The sequence below is a fragment of the Microcebus murinus genome, chromosome 1, assembly GCF_040939455.1.
Source record: "Microcebus murinus isolate Inina chromosome 1, M.murinus_Inina_mat1.0, whole genome shotgun sequence".
NCBI lineage: Eukaryota > Metazoa > Chordata > Mammalia > Primates > Cheirogaleidae > Microcebus > Microcebus murinus.
This window is the reverse complement of record NC_134104.1, coordinates 157,280,670-157,301,751: the sequence shown is the minus strand read 5'-3', so window position 1 is coordinate 157,301,751 and position 21,082 is coordinate 157,280,670. Positions and strand designations below refer to the sequence as shown.

Here is a 21,082-nt window from a genome sequence, read left to right as displayed (position 1 = left end):
GTGAGATGCAGGAACAGGCTTGCTACCCACATGACGTGCAGAGAGATGGATGAAGGCCTTTCCCTGTGAGCTGGGCAGATCACTGGGCTGGGGACTGGTATAGCTGAGAAGGGAGTATGGGTATTAAACTGGGGAGGTTATGTGCTTGGGGGCCACATCTGGGCATGGTTGGCAAACTTTCCCCCAGGGGCTAAATGGAATATCTCCCCTAATTGCCTCAGGTGTCCCTTGGTCCAGAAGTTCTAGAGTCCTAGAAACCATACCCTGAGTTGACATCAGGGTCTCGTGGGGGACCTGGGACTGGCAGCCATGGATGCTTCTAGAGATGGAGATGCTAGAAACCACAGGTTTCTAGCAGAGGCAGGCAAGAGGAGGGAAATCTGTACATTTGTTTGAGAATTCCTGAAATCAAATCAAGGGAGCAGAGGCCTTCTCTTAGCAGGCTTTAAAGCATCTGATGCCTTGGTCTCCTGGGGTGAGCACTGGCCAGCATTGGGCCCTTGTGGACCAGCTGTGGGGCTGCCTGTGACTCTCCCCAGCAGCTTGCCCGGGTTGGGCCTTTTACACAGACTCCCACTGGAAAGTTGTGGCTGAGTGGTCTGCTGAGCAGAGCAGTCATCAGAACATCAGAATGTCTCTTGTTGGAACATAGTCACCATGCCCAATTGGGATGGGGGCATGGAGTCCAGAGATTTAAAGTTCCTCCCTTCCTCTGCCTGCCAGCCCGAGGCAGGCAGGATGGAGAGTGGGAATGGGCCTTTGAGGGCTTAAGGAGGCCCTGGGAGTGCTCATGTGTCCTGGGCCAGCAGCCAGGTGTGGGGTGTCTAGCCCAGGACTTGCTCTTTTTTTTTTTTTTTTTTTTTTTTTTTGAGACAGAGTCTCACTTTGTTGCCCAGGCTAGAGTGAGTGCCGTGGCGTCAGCCTGGCTCACAGCAACCTCAGTCTCCGGGGCTCATCGATCCTACTGCCTCAGCCTCCCGAGTAGCTGGGACTACAGGCATGGGCCACCATGCCCGGCTAATTTTTTGTATATATATATTTTAGTTGGTCAATTAATTTATTTCTATTTTTGGTAGAGACGGGGGTCTCGCTCAGGCTGGTTTCGAACTCCTGACCTTGAGCAATCCGCCCGCCTTGGCCTCCCAAAGTGCTAGGATTACAGGCGTGAGCCACCACACCCGGCTTTTTTTTTTTTTTTTTATTTGAGATAAAGTCTCACTCTATTGCCCAGGCTGAAATGCAATGGCACAATCATAGCTCACTGCAGCCTTGAACTCCTGGACTCAATTGATCCTGCCATAGCCTCCCAAGGAGCTAGGACTACAGGAATGTGCCATCATACCCAGTTAATTTTTTTCTTTTATTTTCGTAGGGATGGGATCTCATTATGTTGCCCAGGATGGTCTTGAATTCCTGGCCTCAAGCAATCCTCCCACCTTGGCCTCCTGAAGTGCTGGGATTACAGGCATGAGCTACTGTGCTGGTCTCTGCCTAGGGCTTTCTGAGCTATTTGGCATCTCACTGCCATCTGAGTTAGGGCAGATGGGGGCCATTTGGCCATGGCTAGGGTGTGAGGACATAAGCCTTTTCTTCTGCTTCCTTGGGGCCCGGAGACTGCTTGCTGCCCCAGCCTTGTGATCCTTTGTCTTCCCTGTCAGAGACGTGTCTGCTGTGCAGGACCAGCAGGCCTGTTCTCCTGGGGCTGGCACATCCAGGTGTGATGTGCAGCCTGGCTGGGCTAGTGTGATTGCTAGCCCTGCTGTAAGCCTGTGAGGGAGTCACCTTTGCAAGCCCTTGGGCAAGTCAGTTGTTCAGATTCACGTCTAGCCAGTTGTGAATCTTGTAACCAGGAGGGTATTTGAAAATCATGTGATCTACTCCCCCCCCCAAGAAAAAAAGGCAATACTCAGAAACAATTTGCAAACAGATGCATACCACCTGATCACCTCTTTGTGTGAGTGTTCTTTAAACAGCTGACTGACCTCTTAGCCCAAGAACACTCTTCAATGTGGTATCTAAAATGTTGTACCCAGTGTTCTGGCGCAGCATCCAGCACACAAAGGAAAGCCTGTTCACATTGTTCTCTCTGAGAAGTGAAACGAGGACTGTGGGACATCTTACGTGGTTGCTCTTCTGCTGTTAGACCTAGAAATATGGGAGGTAGGCAGAGGGACAGCTGACAGTTTGGGGTATAGAGGATGGGAAATGGCTCCATGGAATTGTTGGGTCACTTCTTTAGGGTACCAAGTTACAGTGCCCAAACGGAGGGAGAGGAAACAGAAATAAGCTGGCTTCTTCATTTTGCTATCTGCTTGTTCATTATCCACTCCCCAGCTCACTGGCCTGGGCACCAGGGAGAGGTAGTGGATGTCGTCCTGGTTCTACTTGCCAGGGTTCTCGGCCTGGGGATCAGGGGACTCGTGGGGAGGTTGACAGAGCCCCGGGCAGCTTAAGGTAAGTTAGGAAACCAGGAAAGGCAGGCTCGGTCTTCTGAAGTACTTGGAGGGTTGGGTGAAGGTGAGTAGGCCTGCCTCTGTTTCCCAGATAAAGGTGGGAGTCAGGATATGAGGCTCGAATTATTTTCTGCTCTCTAGCTCCTAAACTCACTATCAAATATAGAAACTTAGGACTTGTGTACCACTGGTCTTAGGGTCTCTTCTTTCTGGGATACCCATAACCCCCCACCCCAGCCCACTGTGGGGTACTGCAGGTGCCAGTGGGTGGGAACCCCTGTGCCTGGCTTGCTGCCAAGTGCTTGATTGAGCACAGCTGCTACCAGCCACTTCCTGAATTGTGTGGCTCTCCCATCTTGTTCACCTGAAACAGCCTGAGCTTTGGGAGGCCACAGCTAGGAGAGGAATGGGTTTGGGCATCAGGTCAGATGATTCCACCTTTGCCTCTTACTGTGTGACATTGGGCGAAACCTTGACTTTGCTGAGCCTCTTTTCTCATCTGTGAGATTGACATCCTATTGTCTGCCTCAGAGTCAGAGAGGATGTGTCTCAATTTCCCAGCACCAGATGCAGTAGGTCCTTGTGGATGTTAGTCCCTTTCCACTTAAGCTCTTGAAAAATGACATGATACTGTTTTTGGTGAGAGCTCCTTAAAAGTCCATTACAAGTTTCTGTTGTGGGCACACTCTTGGCACTGAGTGGATGGGCAATCAGTGTTTGCTAGGAAAATAGGTTCAAAATAGGTTCACAATGGGGGTGTCTGATTAGTTAACCACTCCCATTTTGGGCACAGGGCTGTGGCCATTAGCCTCTCTTCCACCCCGGGATGGCAGCTTGCCAGCTTCCCCTCCTCCCATGCACCCACCAAGTCTCTCAGGGGTTATCTGGCTTTTATTTTGCTTAGGATTGTTGTCATCTCCCCTAGAACATCATCTTGTTTTGGCATCTTTTGTCATGCAGCTCCTGAAATCTGTCCCCTGGTGGGTGGGCAGGGGTGATTTCCTGACCCAGACTTGCTTATCCCCACCAGCTGCCTTAGTGCTGCCTTAGTTTCCCTGGTGCCTGAGTGTACAGGTCCACATGCAGTGCCCTTTACTGGGCCTGTCCATCGAGTCATCCTTTCCAGCGTCTGACTTCTGGAGGACAGGTATCAGGAAACCCACGTGGTAGCACCAGGCTGGCTGGTGGTGCCAGTGCCCTGTCCGAGGGTCTGAGGTCTTGCTTAGGGGATATGCCATGACCGTGACAATTAAGCAGGAGGAAAGAGAGCCCTTCTCGTTGGATGCAGTACAGATTTTGAGTTGTCAGAGCTGCGGAGGAGCCTCATCATCCTGTCTCACCCCCGCGTTTTATAGAAGGGAATGCTGGCCAGAAGAGGGAAAGGCTTCCCCACAGACTACTGCTGTCATTCAAAGCCTCGTGCCCCAAGCGAGGCCCTCGCAGCCCTGTGTGGCAAGCGTGGGGACAATGTGCTAGAAATACAGATTTATCTTTCCATATTTTCTGAAATATAATCTTGAGCCATGCTCATTTGGTGTAAGTTCCCTAGAGCTATTTGGGAGAGGATGGTGGGCGGGTTGTGGGTGGGGAGTTAAATCTGGTGTTTGTGGCTGTGCAGTTGGCGTGCATGTCGCTATAGTGTGACTGAGCTGCACACAGTTCTACGCCCCCCCCCCACTGGCCCCCAATACAGGTGAGCTGCCCCTGCCTTGGGCCCCCAGGACCTGCTGTCTGCACTCGGGGCTGTGTGGGGTCTCAGGTGACAGGAACTCACAGGCTCGGAGTGTGGGACTAAGCAATGTTTACTGGGTGCTCGTGCCACACTAGGCCCTAGGCCAGGGCTGGGCAAACGGCAACAAAGATGTCACCCCTGAGGAGGGGAGGCAGCAGAGTGGCCTGGGCACTGAGGGAAGGCTCCAGGTGGAAGGCAGATCTCAGAATGTGCCTCTCCTCCCTTGTTTCTTCAAGAGCTCTGCAGCCCTTGTGTTGTCGTTTAATTTTGGAGGATTATTTTGGTACTTGAGAGGGTCATACCTGGCCTGGATGTTGGGTACCTCCTGTAAGAGGTGAGGAGACATGAGGAGAAAAAAACAGTTCATTTACTCCACTCTATGTGACCCAGAGGTCAGCCTGGCCCTCTGTTCCCTGCTATCTACCCAGAGTTGAGGGCTAGGAACAGGTGTCCTCAGGCAGGGTTGAGAGAGAACCTCAGTGTCCCTAAGCAGCAACTACTACACAGTGGCCACTCCCTGTCCACTGGGTTGTTATGGCCCTGTGGGCCACCACTCAGACTCAAGCACCTAGCCCACAGCAGATGCTAGCGAATGAGTGTGGAAGCCTCCTCGTGGGGGTCTGGAAGGAGCCAGCCAGTGAGCTGGGTTGAGGTTTCTCTGCCTGAACACAGGACTCAGAGACCAGAGTGCCCATGGTAGAGGCCTTTTGAGCCTCCTTGGTCTCTATTCTCTGTTTGATAGCCACTCTGCTTTGACCTCTGATCGAGGGGACATGTGGTATGACAGTCCTGTTTGTTCACTGGCAGAGTGTGCACATGAGAGCCAACAAAAAGTATCTTGCACCTCTTTCAAGGTGGTGGTGGGTTGAGGGTACATGGCTGGACTTTTGCCAGCATAGTTCTTGTGGGCAGAATGGTCGTAGTCCAGGCAGCGGGGACCTCAGCAAGTCAGGTGGGAGAGAGTGAGGGGAGCAGAGAGGTCTGGGCAAACTATGGGAGCAGCGGAGTGAGAGTAAATGTGACTGTGAAAACTAATCTAATTGCCATGGGCTCCTTTGTTTGCCTTTTTTTTTTCTTTTTTCACTTTCTCCGTTGATGCTTTGTCATTTGAAGAAGACAATGTGAGGCCCTTGGGTCTGGAAATTGGCAAGCGAGAGGTGATGTCTGGTGAAATGACTAGTGGGTCCAGCCAAGTTCAAGGGCCAAGTGTGGCTAGGTCAGGAGGGAGAGCTGGGTTGGAGGCTAGGTTTCCTCTGATACTCCTGATTGATCAAGGAGGATCATCTCACGGAAGACTGGATGGGAGGGAGGCCCTGGTTGAGCCCGTGAAGCACCCCTGCCATACCTGGCTTGGGGTCAGGTGGGGACCAGGGTTTCAGGCAGGTAGGCACCTCTGGTGGTTGGGCACAGGCTGGAATCCACACTAGGCAAGGCCTACCTAAGAACTGCTGCTCAGAGTCACACTTGACGGTCACTGGATGTGCCCAAGGGCAGGCCTTGCCTGTGGGAAGAAACAGCTTGGCAACATCCCTGTCCCAAACTGGTGTCCTGATGAATAAAGAGTGATTAATTAAATACAAGGAATAAGCCATTATGAAGATAGAACAGTCTCAAAGAGATGTATCATAACTAGTCATTGGCAGTGATAAAAGAGACTCCCCCAGGTGCCCAGGGTTGGGAAACTAGAGCTCACAAACAACTGATGGGCTAAAGGGGAAATTGCAGTGGCAACTAAACATTTGGAAGTGAATGGCAGTGAAAATGTTACATACTGGAGACTTCTGAGATCTCTTGAATGTAGTCATCAGGGGCAAATTTGTAGCCTTAAATTAATTTGTTCGAAAGAAAGATTGAAAATACCTGAATTAAGAGCTCAGTGCAGGAGGTGACAAAAAGAATGTAAAGGGAAGACCCTTTCTGTCTAGCTCACGGTTTTGGGGGAGCAGTGAACTGTCCTCAACAGTGGCCCAGAGCATTGAGAAGGGGAGAAAGAGAGGACCTAGAAGGTTGGCAGGGGCCCAGACTATTTGGGGTCACCAAGGCCTGAAGCATGTCATCAGTGAAGAATCCTTTCTTTTTTTTTTGTTGTTGTTGTTATTTTTTTTTTTTTTTTTTTGAGACAGAGTCTCGCTTTGTTGTCCAGGCTAGAGTGAGTGCCGTGGCGTCAGCCTCGCTCACAGCAACCTCAAACTCCTGGGCTCGAGCGATCCTTCTGCCTCAGCCTCCCAAGTAGCTGGGACTACAGGCATGCGCTACCATGCCCGGCTAATTTTTTTTTTATATACATATCAGTTGGCCAATTAATTTCTTTCTATTTATAGTAGAGATGGGGTCTCGCTCTTGCTCAGGCTGGTTTTGAACTCCTGACCTTGAGCAATCCTCCCGCCTCGGCCTCCCAGAGAGCTAGGATTACAGGCGTGAGCCACTGCGCCCGGCCCTTTTGTTGTTGTTTTTAAACTTTTTTTATCTTTTATTTGTTTTTCAATTCTTCTTGCTTTTTTTTTTTTTTTTATCTTGGGTTAGAGAATCCTTTCTATAGTCTAGTCCATGTTGGCTCTGGCCCACAGCAGAGCCCAGTGCTAGTGTTCTGTGCCATCCTCTGACTACCCAGGGCTGCCTGCATAGACCCTACCTAGGCAGACGATCAGGAGTCTTCATGGAAGGCCACTCTTTCCAGGAATACGGAGGTATGTGGAGCAGGAGGCCTGCAGTCCTCTTGGTAAATAGGCGCTGTTGAAGAAGACTGTGGGCCCCACACAGCTTGTTGCTGGCTCCATCCCTGAGTTTCCTGAGGCTTAGTGTCTGGGGAAAGCACTAGGGATTCTTACCTAGAGGGGTTCTAACACCTGCCCTCTGGTCTTGATCCTTATGCAGAGCTGTGGGCTGCAGGCTGCGGGCTTCTGGGCTGCCAGCCACATTCTTCCATGGTTCTGCTACTCTTTCTGCTGCTCTGCCTCTGACATCTTTTTTTTTTTTTTTTTTTTTTTTTGAGACAGAGTCTCGCTTTGTTGTCCAGGCTAGAGTGAGTGCCGTGGCGTCAGCCTAGCTCACAGCAACCTCAAACTCCTGGGCTCGAGTGATCCTTCTGCCTCAGCCTCCCAAGTAGCTGGGACTACAGGCATGCGCCACCATGCCCGGCTAATTTTTTATATATACATATCAGTTGGCCAATTAATTTCTTTCTATTTATAGTAGAGACGGGGTCTCGCTCTTGCTCAGGCTGGTTTTGAACTCCTGACCTTGAGCAATCCGCCCGCCTCGGCCTCCCAAGAGCTAGGATTACAGGCGTGAGCCACCGCGCCCGGCCTGCCTCTGACATCTTATTCCTAGAGTGGCATATGGTGGTTGAGCAATGACAGGAAAGGGGAGTACTTGGTCCCTTAGTTGATGTGCCTTCTTGGAAGCCTGCCATTACTCAGTGAGCTCTGGGCAGGCAAAGGGCCCATCTTTTGTGACACTCCATGTACTGGCTTCCTTCATTTTTCTCTGTTCCCTTTTTGGTTTTCCTCAAAATGAAAATAGTTTTGTTTTGTTTTTATATTAATGTAGCTATGCCATATACTCACTGTTAAAAAATTCAAAGTATGGAAAGTGGCAAAGATTTCCAAGAATCAAGTAAAAATTTTACCTGAAATTACACCCCACCCCAGAGGCCTTGGTGACTATCTGTTGGTGACTGTTCACCTGGAAGGGTGTCTGAGTGATGCATGCCCTGCCCCTACCCTGCAGTCAAGCCCTGCACATGCAGCCAGTGTTTTGTGGATTGAATCATATAGCCCATGGTGTTTTATACCTGGTATTTCCCACTCTCTGATGTTACTGGGTATTGTTCTTCGTTAGTAAAAGGGGATCTACTTTATCCTAGTTAATGGTGGCTTAGGATTTCTGGGGCTGCTGGGAATGGGGCATACCTGGGCCCTTGTGTCTCCACTATGTGAAGCAGGCAGATGACAGGCACAGGTCAGACAGAGGCTTTGCTTTGTGTCTTCTCAGGTCTTGTCCTTTGTGCTTAGTCATGGCACCCTTAGGAGGGGTGCTGTAGTTTCAATGTGTCCTACAAAGTTCATGTGTTGGAAATCTGATCTCCACTGTGGTGGTGTTGGGAGGGGGGTGCCTAATGGGAGGTGTTTGGGTCATGGGAGCAGCCTCCACCTGAATGGATTTATGCTGTTATTATAGGAGTGAGCCTATCATCATGGGAATAAGTTCCTGATAAAAGGATGAATTCGGCCCCCTTTTGTCTCTCACCATTTTTTTGCCCTTCTGCTGTGGCAGCAGTCCCCAACCTTTTTGGCACCAGGGACAAGTTTTTTGGAAGACAGTTTTTCCATGGGAGGAGGCAGAGCTCAGGCAGTAATGCAAGTGATGGGGAGTCACTTTAAATACAGGTGAAGCTTCCCTTGCTTGCCTGCTGCTACCTTCTGCTGTGCACCCCCACCCCACCATTCCTAAGTTTCATGGAAGACAATTTTTCCATGGATGGAGGTTGTGGGGTGTGGTGGAGCTCTGTGACCTGGTCCCTGACAGGCCACAGACTGGCCCCAGGGGTTAGGGACCACAATGCTATGGGATGACACAGCAAGAAAGCCTTTGCCAGCTGTTGGCCCCTTAATCTTGAACTTCCCAGCATCCAGAACTGTGAGCCAATACATTTCTATTCATTATAGATTACTTAGTCTCAGGTATTCTGTTATAGCAGCACAAATGGACTAAGACAAAGGGTAAACACACAAACCATCCTCTGAGGATTTCATGGGTTAAGCAAGTGAAGTGCTCTGCACCAGCCTGAGCAGCAAGTGTTCACTGGTGGTGAACTCACTTTCTTCTTCCTCACCCCCATGGTGAGCACCTCTGAGAATAAGAGCCGCAGGTAGATTGTGGAGGCATGAGCAGGCACGTTCCCTCCTGTCCAGTGTGCCGAAGCCTGGGTGGCACCTCTCAACCTGCCTGTCTTGTCTCTCCTGGGGAGGCCAAAGTTGCCTTGCTCTATGGCCTTGGGGTTCCTTTTCCATCCCCAAATTTGCTGGTCTTTTCTGGCATTGAGTGGAAGGTGCCTCCCAGAGTTTCCCCATGTCTATGGTTCAGCCAAAGCTGTGCTGCTGGAAGCCCCTCTCATGGGCATTTGGGCCCTTTCCACTCCCTGTGCTGCTCTGGAGGAACTGAGGTGGCCTTCATGACAGTGGCTATGCTGTCTTCTTCTAGGAGAGAGCCTTTTTTATCTGGTTTTGCTTGGGGAATGCCATTGCACTGGCCACAATAAAAGTTCGACTGGGAGGAAGAAATGATTGTGGCCGTGGTCATAGTATCTTGCTCTGTGCATCTTTCTGGAATGGATTTCAGGCTGTGGGAGAACCTTCCTTTACCAGGAGATGTGCACACCCCCCACCACACCTGGATGTGCTCACTGGCCCTCACAGTGCTGCCTAGCACGTGCCTGGCATTCCCCTTCACATGGTCATGCAGGCTGGGTGTGGTGGCTCATACCTGTAATCCCAGCACTTTGGGAGGTTGAGGGAGGAGGATCACTTGAGCCCAGAAGTTCAAGACCTGCCTGAGCCACATAGCAAGAGCATGTGGCTTTGTATTTTTTCTACAAAAAATAGAAAAATTAGCTGGGTGTGGTGGCGCATGTCTATAGTCCTAGCTAACTGGGAGGCTGAGGCAGAAGAATTACTTGAGTCCAGGAGTTCAAGGCCGCAGTGAGCTATAATCTGGCCACTGCATTCTAGCCGGGGCAACAGAGCAAGACCCTGTTTCTAAAAACAATTTTTTTTAAATAATAAAAAACCAAGATGGTCATGCAAATTTTCCGTACCTGGGAAGCCAGAGCAGGCACATCTTCCCCCACAGCCCAAACATAATAAAAGTGACCTGCAGGTTAGGGGGATGTTTTGCTTTGCTCCACTGCCCAAGCACCTTTGGTAATCTGCTTCCCAGCCTCCTTCCTGTTACCTGGACCCCTGACTGCCCTGTCTGCTTGAGCCATTGGCTCCTCCGTGAGCCTCCCCACTTATCTTCAGTGGGGCAGTGTTAGGAGAAGCGTGGCCTGGGCCAGAAGGACCAAGTTATGGTCCTAGTGCTATGGCCTGGGGTGAGTCAGTGCATGTCTCTGACCTCTGGCTTCTTATGGGCGATGCGGGGATGATGAAGTAGCCCAGGCGGGCTGCCAGTGTGGACTGTCCTGTTCACTCATTTGTGCCCACCCATGATCCCATGGCCTGGCCTCTGACCTGTTGTGGTGCTCAGGACAGTAGTGGCATTTGCACTTGGCCACAGGCAGTCTCCTTGGCCACAGCTTAGGGGGACTATGGGCTGGATGGACTCTCAGCCCTTTATCCTGCTGCTGCTGCTGCTGCTTTCATTCAGGAACTTCTAGTTTTCTTCCCATGCATTTAGAATCTAGAGTGACCTTTGGTGTTTGTTCTTTTTTTGTTTTGCTAGGGACCAGCCACCACTGTTGCCTTTTCAAGAACAGGCGAGTATTTTGCTTCTGGAGGCTCTGATGAACAGGTAGGTAAAGAATGGTCTGAGGAATCTGAGCTGATTCTACTAAGAACTAAATGAGAGGCTGGAGGCTGTCTTGGTCATGGGCCAGATTTCACCAGTTTCCTTGGTGGCTTTCAGGAACTGAAGAGGCCCTAATGGAACATGGGGTGGAGACACTCAGATCCAGGGCCCTTGTGGTAGATTTCACAGCCCTCACTGCTCAGACTAGTGTGGGTTGCAAGGAGTTTGGGCTATGGTTGCCTTGAAAAAGTTGAAGTTTCTCAGTTCTTTTCCTGATTATAATTGAATAGATAATAGTTATTGTATACTTACTGTGGGCCTGATAATGTGGCCAATGTGACAAGAGTTTCATACCTGATTTAATTCTCATGCCAGCCTTATGGGGCAGGCCCTCTTATGTCCCCATTCAGATGAGGACACTGAGTCCCAGCGGATGACAGAACTGGGACAGGCACCAGGACCATCTGACTTCAGAGCCGTGCCCCTGCCCTGGGATCCTCTGCTCTGTCATCTGCCTCCCTTTGTTTCCCAGCCAACAAGTGCATTGCATGTGGAGTCAGGGGCACTGTCAATATTTTTGGCTGCAGAGAGAGGACATTATGAGGAGGTCCTGTCCCACCTTGTCACCCTTTGTGCTGAGACCTAAGCCTATCAGCCTTGGTGCCTCCTGTCCCAGACTGCTGAACACCAACGAACTGTCTCCTGGTGGACACCTTGCCCTGGGGTCTATCCCAGAGCCTGGCACTGAGGAGGAAGGCCAGGAGCACTGAGGAGTCTACCTGTCAGTTTTTCTCTATAGTGTCTACACAGTCAGTGCCACTTGTCCAGAGTACTGCACTCTCCTGAAGCAGGGAGGAAAAGGTGGCTGTTTTGAGCTGCTGTTGATGTGGTGGATTGCTGAGAATGTTCATCCTGTTGATGCCGGGCCTCACAGCTCAGGCTGTTCAGCCCAGACAGTCCTATTGGCCTACATGAGCCCCTGCCCCAGCCAAATGTGCTGATTTTGGTTGAGTCTCTGCCAGTAAGGCAGAAGGTAGTTGCCAACTCTTTGACCATAGGATTAGAGATGGCAGGTGTCTTCTCACACCAGCACCAGCCCCTGAACTGGCAGACAAGGAGGAGGAAGGCTTAGGGAACCCCTGAACCTTCCCTGAGCATGGAAGCCTGGCTTGTTGCTTAGAAGACAGGACAACTGGTACAGTAAATTCACACCATAAATACAGTCATGGCAAAATCAATTGCCTAGTGGAAAGTACGGCCTCCACCCACATCGGCCCCTCCTCAAGCAGCCACTACTGTCAGCTCCCAGGCTGCTTTCTGAAAGTCTGTTCTGAGATGTTTTTGGAGTGACATTTGGCATTACTCTTCACATCCATGATAGCCACTTCTAGGAATTTATTCACTAGTTAGATTTGCACAGTTACATGAAGACTCGTAAACAAGGGTGTGTGTGCCAATGTTGTTTGTAAGGTGATGGATGTGAGACCCTACCTAGGTGCCATCATCATGGGAGCAGTAAACAGGGAAGCTGCTCAGGGAGTAGCAAGGAGCTCCCCAAAGGACCGGCCTCACAGCTGCATCCTCATGGGGACGGTATCCAGGACACATCAAGTGTTCATCCTGTGTCAACATGATGGTGATTCTGTGGCCTCAGCTAACCGCTAGCCACACTGCAGAGTTCCTTCTGTGAAACCCAAGCCAGCTATCCTGAAAGTGCCCTAGAAGCACACACCACATGTGGCCAGCAGCCTCCAGCAGGCGGCGCTCTCACTCCCCACCTGGCACTTCCCTCAGCTTTCGTCCAGGAGCCTCAGGATTTGATCCTGTTTATGGGAAGATATTCATAGTAGGACATGATTTTTATAGCTTTGGGATAATGGTTGTGTTACCAAATGCTTCCTGGGTGCCAGTGTCTGTGACAATTTGTCTCCTGTGAGCCTCCCATAGTAAGATGGAAACTAGGATCATCCACTTTTCACAGGTGAGGGAACTGACAAATGGAGGTTGAGTCCCCTGCCTTGGGCCACACAGTAGGGAGTGGAGCCAGGATCTTAACCCCAGTGGTCTGGCCTGGAGTCCATATGTTAACCACTTCTCACAGTGTAACAGTCCAGGCCACTACCTTCAGGTGTTTTTTTTTTAGTGGGGAAAAAGATGATAAACAAGGAAAAGGGACACATAGATTAAATAACTACTGACTCTGGTGCTATGAAAGGAAACAGAGGTCTATGATAAAAATTAGTAGGAGGCCACAGAAGGCCTCTTTGAGAAGGTGGTGTTGAAGCAGACACTTGAGCCTGAGAAAGAGCCAGCCATGCAAAGCTTGAGCCTGGGATACCCCAGGCAGAAGGACCAGCAAGTGCCAAAGCTCTGTGGTGCCACACAGTGACGTTCCATCCTGGTGGCACATCCAGGTCCTCTTGAGACCTGTCAAAAGAACCTACCCCTCAAGGAGATGGGGCAGGTCCCAGAGTCAAGTTGGGGTGTCAGATGGGGACCACTATACCTCCATGGCCCAGAACATGGGCCTGGCCTCTGGGCCCACTTTCTCAGTGAAGGAGGACTGACAAGCGGTTTTCTCCCCCTAATTCTGTATGCTTGTTGGTTTTGGCAGGTGATGGTTTGGAAGAGTAACTTTGATGTTGATTATGGAGAAGTCCTAAAAGTGCAGAGGCCCCCAGCCACACTGGCCGGCACCGCTGGGAATCTGGTAAGTAGCTTGGCAGGCATGTCCTGCACCCTGTGACTCTGGCAGGCTGGGTTATGGTGAATAGCACTGGACTCGGAGACGGTGGAGGGCTGGAGGCTTACAGGGACTCCAGTAAGGTCTCATCGTCTACCAAATAATACTTTGGTATTTGTGGTGCTTTGTTTCTAATCCAGAGGGAACAGATGAGACAGAGAGGATGTTTAAAGCAAGCTGGGTGCCCTCTCTCCCGGACCACTTGATGCGGAGTGTTTCCATGGCAAATGTTGCTGGTTTATTGAGGCCTTGAGCCACGAGGGACGTGTCCCATACTGAGTCCTGGGCCACGGGACCCAAGTGTGGGGGCTTCTAGAGGGTTCAGGGCCTGAGGCCACAGTTGAAATGAATGAGAAAGGCCCCAGTCCTGTTGCCCTCACTTCTCTTTCTTTTTTTTAAACCATGGAGAGGAAGTTCCTCAACCACAAACCATTTTTAGTGCCTTTGTTGGTAAAAGGGCATTCAGTGTTCCTGAATTAAAATAGTTAATATTTTTTGACAGGTATTTGGGGAAAGAATGTAGTAACTGATATAGTCACATTAAATAAGGTTGTATTCAGCTTTGGCTGAAATAAATGTTAAAGCCAAGGCTGTGGAACCCTGAGGGTTTTAACCTTCTGTGGCCAGGCTGTTTAAAATCTCCACCTTGGACCTTAGAGGCAGCATGTTCTCCCCTTCACACACACGGAAATTGGCCTAAACAACAGGAAGTGGCTCGCCCAAGGCCCCCAGCAAGTCAAGGATTGGTCCCAGAATAGAACCAGGAAGCTTCCTGAGTCTATCCTGGGGCTTTCTGTGGTTCCAGCAGATAGACGCTGCATCCCTACCCCCTCCCTATGGCCCCCGTTCTGTGTGCCGGGGCTGCCTCTAGGAATAGGCCAAATTGGGATTTATGGTCTTTCTTCCAAGGGTTGCCCTCCTGGCTGGACCCTTGGCTAGGAGCTTTTATTCCTCCTTTGCACTTGTGAATGCGTGGCTAGTTCTCAGCTTTTGGGTTTGTTCGGGAACAACTGGGTTACATGATTCTCTGCTTTCTGACAGTTTATCTTCTATCTAGAAAAGCATTTCAGACTGCAGGGTTCGGTGTCCGGGGGCCCAGACCAACCTCTGCATCCCTGCTCTCTTTCCTATGACTCCCATCTATTGGGCACTTGCTGGACCAGGCATAGCCAAGGCTTTTTACATGTGCTGCCCTGGTTATTCCTGTCTCATCAGAATGGGTGGGTAAAGCTGCTGCTCGATTCACACATGAGACTTCTGGGGCCTACTCACCTGCCTTAGATGCCTAGATCCAGGGGTACACTGTACTGGTCCCTCTGAGCAAGGCAAGAAACTACAGGTGGCAGAGGGCTGCATGGCCGCTTTTTCCATCCTAGGGGAGGCCATCTGCCTCTTGGGAATGGTTAGTATCTAGCTGGGGAGAATCCCATGTTCTTTTCCTTATAGTTACTACAAAAGTAACTTGGACTTACTGCTTCTTGTTCCTTTAGTCCTGGCTCAGAGATGGAGTATGGGGCACCTTTGCTTCCCAGAGCTGTGGGACCTAATTAGCTGGAGTGAAGACGTATGGGGTAGGCAAGGCAGCACAACAGGATGAAGCATGGGTGGGTGAGCAGCTCAGCAGGGCTCAGGGCATCCACTTGTTGCCAAACTATAATATCTTCAGGCCCATGTTAGAGTTGTCATCACAGCTCTGCCCACTGGACATCACCATGTGGGGCTCAAATAGGGGAAAGGATGTGGGTGCTAGGTCAGAGAAATGTGTCTGCACCCTGGTTGTGTGGACCCAGGCAGAGCATTCACTCTTCCCAATCCTCCAATGCCACAGTGGTACCTGAATACCCCCATAGGCAGGCCCTGACGTGAGCTCTGCTACCCCTTGAAGTGACTTGTTAATCCTAAAATCATTCTTGCTGGAGGTCAGGGCTCTTTCCTTGTTTGTCATAAGCCACTTTGAGATTCTGACTGGACATATGGGTCCTCTTCCAAACACACATTTTGACCAACACATGCGTACCACATTTTGTACACATTTAGGGCTTTTCTGATCTCAGGACTTCTAAGTCAAGAGGAGAGCTAGGTTTTTTGGTCGGTTGGTTTTGTTTTATTGTGGTAAAATATACATAACATAAAATTTGTAGTTACCATTTTTAAGTGCACAGTTCAATAACATGAAATATATTCACAATGTTATGTAACCATCACCATCCATCTCCAGAACTTTTTCTTCTTCCCAAACTGAGGACAGCTACTTTTTGTAACACTGTCCAGTGGTTTGGTTTTCTCCTGAAATAGGAAGAAAAGCTGAAGAGTGTTTTCTTGCCTTTCCTGCCCAAAGGTTTCCCTGAGCTAATATGTGGGGACTGATTCTGTGGCTGGCCTTGGTGTCTTAGCCCCAAAGGGAGCCCAAGAGCACTGCAGCCATGTCCCAGGAACTTGTGAGTCTGATGAGCCCCTATCTCTCCAGCTCTGTCCACATACCAGCCTTCCAATAACCCAGGTTTTGCAACCTTGGCACTAGCAATATTTTGGCCCAGATGATTCTTTGTTGTGGGGGGCTATCTTGTGCATTGTAGGATGTTTACCAGCATTCCTGGCCTTTACCCACTAGATGCCAATATCATCATGCTCCCTAACCCCGGTCATGACAACCCAAAATGTCTTCTGCTATTGCCAAATGTCTCCTGGGGGGCAAAATTGCCCCCAGTTGAGAATCAGTGTAGTAATTCTTGCCTTAGAAGTGAGCCCAGAAAAGCTGATCCAGCAGTGAGAGGAGTGTGGGAATGTATCTGGGTTTGGGGTTTAGCAGGGGGAAGAGCACAGGAATGAAGTGGGAGGGGTTCAGGGAAGGATGGGAAGAGTGCAGGGAGGGGGGTGAGGACTGGCCATTCTAGCAGCCGTCAGTATGAGGACTCTACCTGATTGGGCCAGATCTGTGTTCCCACCAGCAGCCAGGGCTGAAGGTTTCTCGGCCTGGGTTTCTAACAGAAGCCCATTTTGTAGGAATGTTGTTTGGCCTGAATCTTGTAGAGGTGATAGTAAACAACAAAAAAAGATTTTTTGCCTTTAGCAACTTGATTTTCTTCACTTAAAATTGGAGTGTGTTCTTGCCCTTCCTGCCTAAAGGCTTGCCTGGCTCTGAGATAATATCTGGTCAATGGTTTTGGTGGCTTGACTTCTCAAAGAGCCATGACCACCACAGCCATGCCCCAAGAGCTTGTGAATCTGATACCCTCTGCCCACTTCAGCTCTGTGCACACACTGGGCCTCAGGCCCTGAAGCTACATGAAACGCTTCTGGGCATTTGGAGATCTAGGAGGCCCATGACGCCAGGTGTGGGTATTGAATTCCTGACCATGTGCCCATACCAGTGCAACAGTCAAAAGCCAGAGGGGCAGACCCAGCATAGACTCCCTGCTCTTCTCACCCACCAGCAGACCGTGGCAGCAGCAGCCCTCTGAGCCTGTGACAGTCCCTCCACCCTGGAAAACCCCCTACCCAGGACCCCTTCTCTGACTGTGGCATTTCAGTTCTCAGATCTTGGAATTAAGGTTGTCCTTGAGCCCACTCTGAATAGAGCTCTGTTCATTGCAGAGCTATTTTCAACCTCTGGTTGAAATTCACAGCTTATTTTTAGGCACATTTCATGTTGAAAAGCAAAAGCCATTTCCCAGCCATTCAGAATGAGAATAATGGGTTCCATTTTCCCTCTATTCTTGGCTGAGTTGTGCATGAGGAGGGATTTCAGGGCTTGTGGTGCGAGAAAGTTGCAGTTGAAGGATTCCAGGCCATGCTCTGGGCTGAGGGTGGGCAGAAAGCTCCGTGTTCTGCCTCATGACATGCTGCAAGGGTGGAGGAAGCTTTGAAGAGCCATTGTGGACAAATGAGCACCTCCCAGAGGGGCTTGTGTAGGGGCAAGGGATAGGGGCCCCAGGGAGTTGTCTATAGCAGGTACTTGTGCTGGTGTTTTCAAGGGTCTAATGCTTAGTTAGCTCTGTTCTCTGCTGCAACCCAGGCCTTCTCATCCTCCCCATCCTTGTCTACCCTCCTGCTGTGTATGCTTTGGGGCCTGTCCCTAAGGTATAAGGACCCCTGTATCTTGGCTAACCTTGGGTTTAGCACCTGCTTGCAGATAGACTTCTGCCTCAACCACAGAAGCATTTTTTTTTTTTTTTTGACAGAGTCTCACTCTGTTGCCCAGGCTAGAGTGAGTGCCATGGTGTCAGCCTAGCTCACAGCAACCTCAAACTCCTGGGCTCAAGCAATCCTTCTGCCTCAGCCTCCCAAGTAGCTGGGACTATGGGCATGTGCCACCATGCCCAGCTAATTTTTTCTATATATTTTCAGTTGGCCAATTAATTTATTTCTATTTTTAGTAGAGACAGGGTCTCACCCTTGCTTAGGCTGGTTTCAAACTCCTAACCTTGAGTGATCCTCCTGCCTCGGCCTCCCAGAGTGCTGGGATTACAGGCATGAGCTACCACGCCTGGCCAACAGAAGCATTTTTTAACGACTTTTAAATAGCAAAGATGCATTTGTTTGATTTACTCTCGTTTTTGCCCTCCCTCCAAACGTCTAAGGGCCCATTGTGCAATTGGGAAGAAAAGTTGTGCTGGGTGGGGTGGGAGGGGAAGAACACAGAGTTCTAGGTAATTCAGTGAAACTGGAAAAAAAAACCCAAACCACTTCCTGAGTTCTCTGGGTTGGCTGCTCTCCAGTTCAGACATTAACCTTGAGTTCTGGAGCTGAGAGGCTTTTCTCCGCTCACCTTTCTAGATCTCATTTTAAGGAGAAAAGCTCACCTGTGGTTAGGAGCTTAGATTTTGGCTTTCAACCAGCCTGTGATTGAATCCTGTCTCCGCCTCGCCTGGGCTGTGATCCTGGGGAAGCGGCTGGACCTCTGTGAGGCCCAGTTCTCTCTTCTGTCAAATGGGAGATGCCAGGCCCTCTTCCGTGAGATTTCATGGGTAGTGCATGCCAAGCAGCACTTGGCACCCTACCTAGCACATGGCAAGTGCTCACCAAGCTTTAGCTATTGAACAAAGTTCCTTTCCCCTCCTCTATCTGGCTGAAAGCCAGGCAGGGTGATTATGTGTTCGAAACCTGCTAGGGCGAGGGACAGCATGTAGACATAGGGGCAGTTCTGACCAGGATCATTTTCTGTGTTGACTCCTCTCTGCAAGCCATCCTTGTGGGCTCCAGTTTGGTTTTTAGACCCTTGCAGGCATTAGTTGTGTTTCATGATGACAAAAGCAAGTCCTCTGTGCTCCCAGATGAGAAGGCAAATCTATGAGGTGGGTAGAAACAGACCCATTCCCCTCTCCTCCCGCAGTGGCTACCCCTATGACTCCTTAGTCATAGGGGAAGGTGCCTAAGACCCCAGAGCCTCAAGGCTACAACTGTCTTCTGGAAGAGAGGACAGGGTCAGTCAAGAATACCTAACCTGAACCTGAAGTCTCATGCTTCCTTAAGGATGGTCCATTTCTTCCCAGTTCCTCTGGGTCTGAGGGTGCAGCCCTAGCCACTTCCTGTCCCTATACTTCAGCTGCCATGTTTCTGTTTTGGGGTACCACCACAGGCTGGCTTGACTTAGGGGTTCTTGGGGCCCTGATTCCTGGCACAGAGATTCTTGGCACTCGATCTTGCCTTATGCTGAGGATCTCTGGGGGTCCTGGATGCGTGTGGGTTTTCAAGATCTGGTTTCTCACTCCAGGTATGTTGCCTGAGGAGTCATAGGGTTGGGAGAGGGGGAGAGAAGAGACCCATTCCCACCTGCTGAATAGATTTTGTTTTAGTCCCTTCAGACTGGTATAACAAAATACTGTAGACTAGGTAGAGTATAAACTTTTATTTCTCATAGTTCCGGATACTAGGAAGTCTAAACAAGGTGCCACAGATTCGGTAACTGGTGAAGGTCTGTTTTCTGGTTCATAGATGGCCCCTTCTCACTTGTCCTCACATGTTCATGAGGGTTAGCTAGGTCTCTGTGCTTAATTTATTTTTATTTATTTATTTATTTATTTATTTATTTATTTATTTCGGCATATTATGGGGGTACAGATTTTAAGGTTTCAATAAATGCCCTTTACCCCCCTCCCCCCACAAGTCTGAGTTTCCAGCATGACCATCCCCCAGATGGTGTGCATCTCACTCATTATGTATGTATATACCCACCCACCCCCCACCTGCCCTATACCATATTATGTAGTTCCTATGTGTCCACTTAGGTGTTACTCAGTTAATACCAGTTTGCTGGTGAGTATATTTGGTGCTTGTTTTTCCATTCTTGGGATACTTCACTTAGTAGTATGGGTTCCAGCTCTAACCAGGAAAATATAAGATGTGCTATATCACCGTTGTTTCTTAGCTGAATAGTACTCCATGGTATACATATACCACATTTTATTAATCCATTCTTGGATTGATGGGCACTTGGGCTGTTTCCACAGCCTTGCAATTATGAATTGTGCTGCTATAAACATTCGAGTGCAGGTGTCTTTTTTGTAGAGTGTCATTGGATCTTTTGGGTAGATGCCCAGTAAACTGTGCTTAATTTATAAGGGCACTAATCCCAATCCTGAAGACTCCACCCTCATAACCTAATTACCTCCAAAGTCCCCTGCCTCCTAATACTATTACCTTGGGATTAGGATTTCAACATAGGGATTTTGAGGGGATACAGACATTCAGACTATATAGCAGATTAGCTTTTTTATTTAGGCACATGGAGTACATGGGTCTTTTACTGAGAACACAAATTTCTGGCCTGGCATTTGCTTTCAATAGTAGAGAGAAGTGTGGATTTGAGAGGATGCTTAGTAAGAGGGGTGTTGTGGGTATTTGGAACAGGAATATGAAGCTTGGATTTATGTGTTTGAGAGAGAAGCCTCTCCCTCGTCCATTTGACTCCAATTCTGGCTCCTAATTTTTCAAAACTATTAAAGGGGACTCCTGGCTTTCTGCCTGCTGCAGGTGAGTCAGAAGATGCCCAAGCAATTACTCAATTTGGAAAAGGGTTGACTTCCTGGGGCCCAAATCCTCAACACATAAAGCTCCCTCTATCCTTGGGCTCAGGGCCCCACTGGGTATTGAGATGTTCCTATTAATGTGTCATGCATGATGCTGAGGAAGGAAGGCCTAATTGATGACTTAAACCAATGGGAAGTGTGTTTGCAGACATCTAGGGCAAGGCATGTTAACACAGACAATGTCATGAAGCCAGAGGGACCTGACTCAGGAATCTAGACAAAGCCTGGAGGCCCTTGGGTCCAGCTCTGTGTGCATTGGGACATATCTGGTGCATAAACCTGGCCACAAAAACCCTGTTGGAGAGTTCTGTTATCTCTTTCAAGAGTATCAGAACTGTTTTGGGTTTTCCTTCCCCCTGGCAGCCAAAGCTTGGGTTCATGATATTGGAGATTCCACATTTGCTTGTGGAGAAATGAGCCTGTGTCACAGGACAAAGGACAATGGGGGTCTCAACATTGTGATGCTTCACTACAAGGGCCCCAGTCAGGGCCAGGCTGCGGGCCTTGGAACACCTTTCATTTCAGCCACTAGGGCCACTGCTGTGCCACTGCCATGCCACTGCCATTTTGCTTATGGTGATGACAAGTAATCTGCATCCCCATCAGGCCATACACTGAC

The 21,082-nt window shown here is 49.6% G+C and overlaps 2 protein-coding genes across 3 annotated transcripts in view; both read left to right on the top strand.

Moving 5' to 3' along the window:
- Window positions 1-21,082, top strand: part of POC1A (POC1 centriolar protein A) — a 73,930-nt gene that overhangs the window by 16,277 nt on the left and 36,571 nt on the right. For both annotated transcript variants that reach the window (XM_012771495.2, XM_012771496.2), the window contains exons 8-9: window positions 10,627-10,695; window positions 13,307-13,402. In XM_012771495.2, the coding sequence (XP_012626949.1) occupies window positions 10,627-10,695; window positions 13,307-13,402 (165 nt within the window). The remainder of the gene's footprint in view (window positions 1-10,626; window positions 10,696-13,306; window positions 13,403-21,082) is intronic.
- IQCF1 (IQ motif containing F1) overlaps window positions 20,163-21,082 on the top strand; it is a 188,640-nt gene continuing 187,720 nt past the window's right edge. The window contains exon 1 of the mRNA XM_012771661.3: window positions 20,163-20,173. The gene's annotated coding sequence lies outside the window, so the exon portion shown is untranslated. The remainder of the gene's footprint in view (window positions 20,174-21,082) is intronic.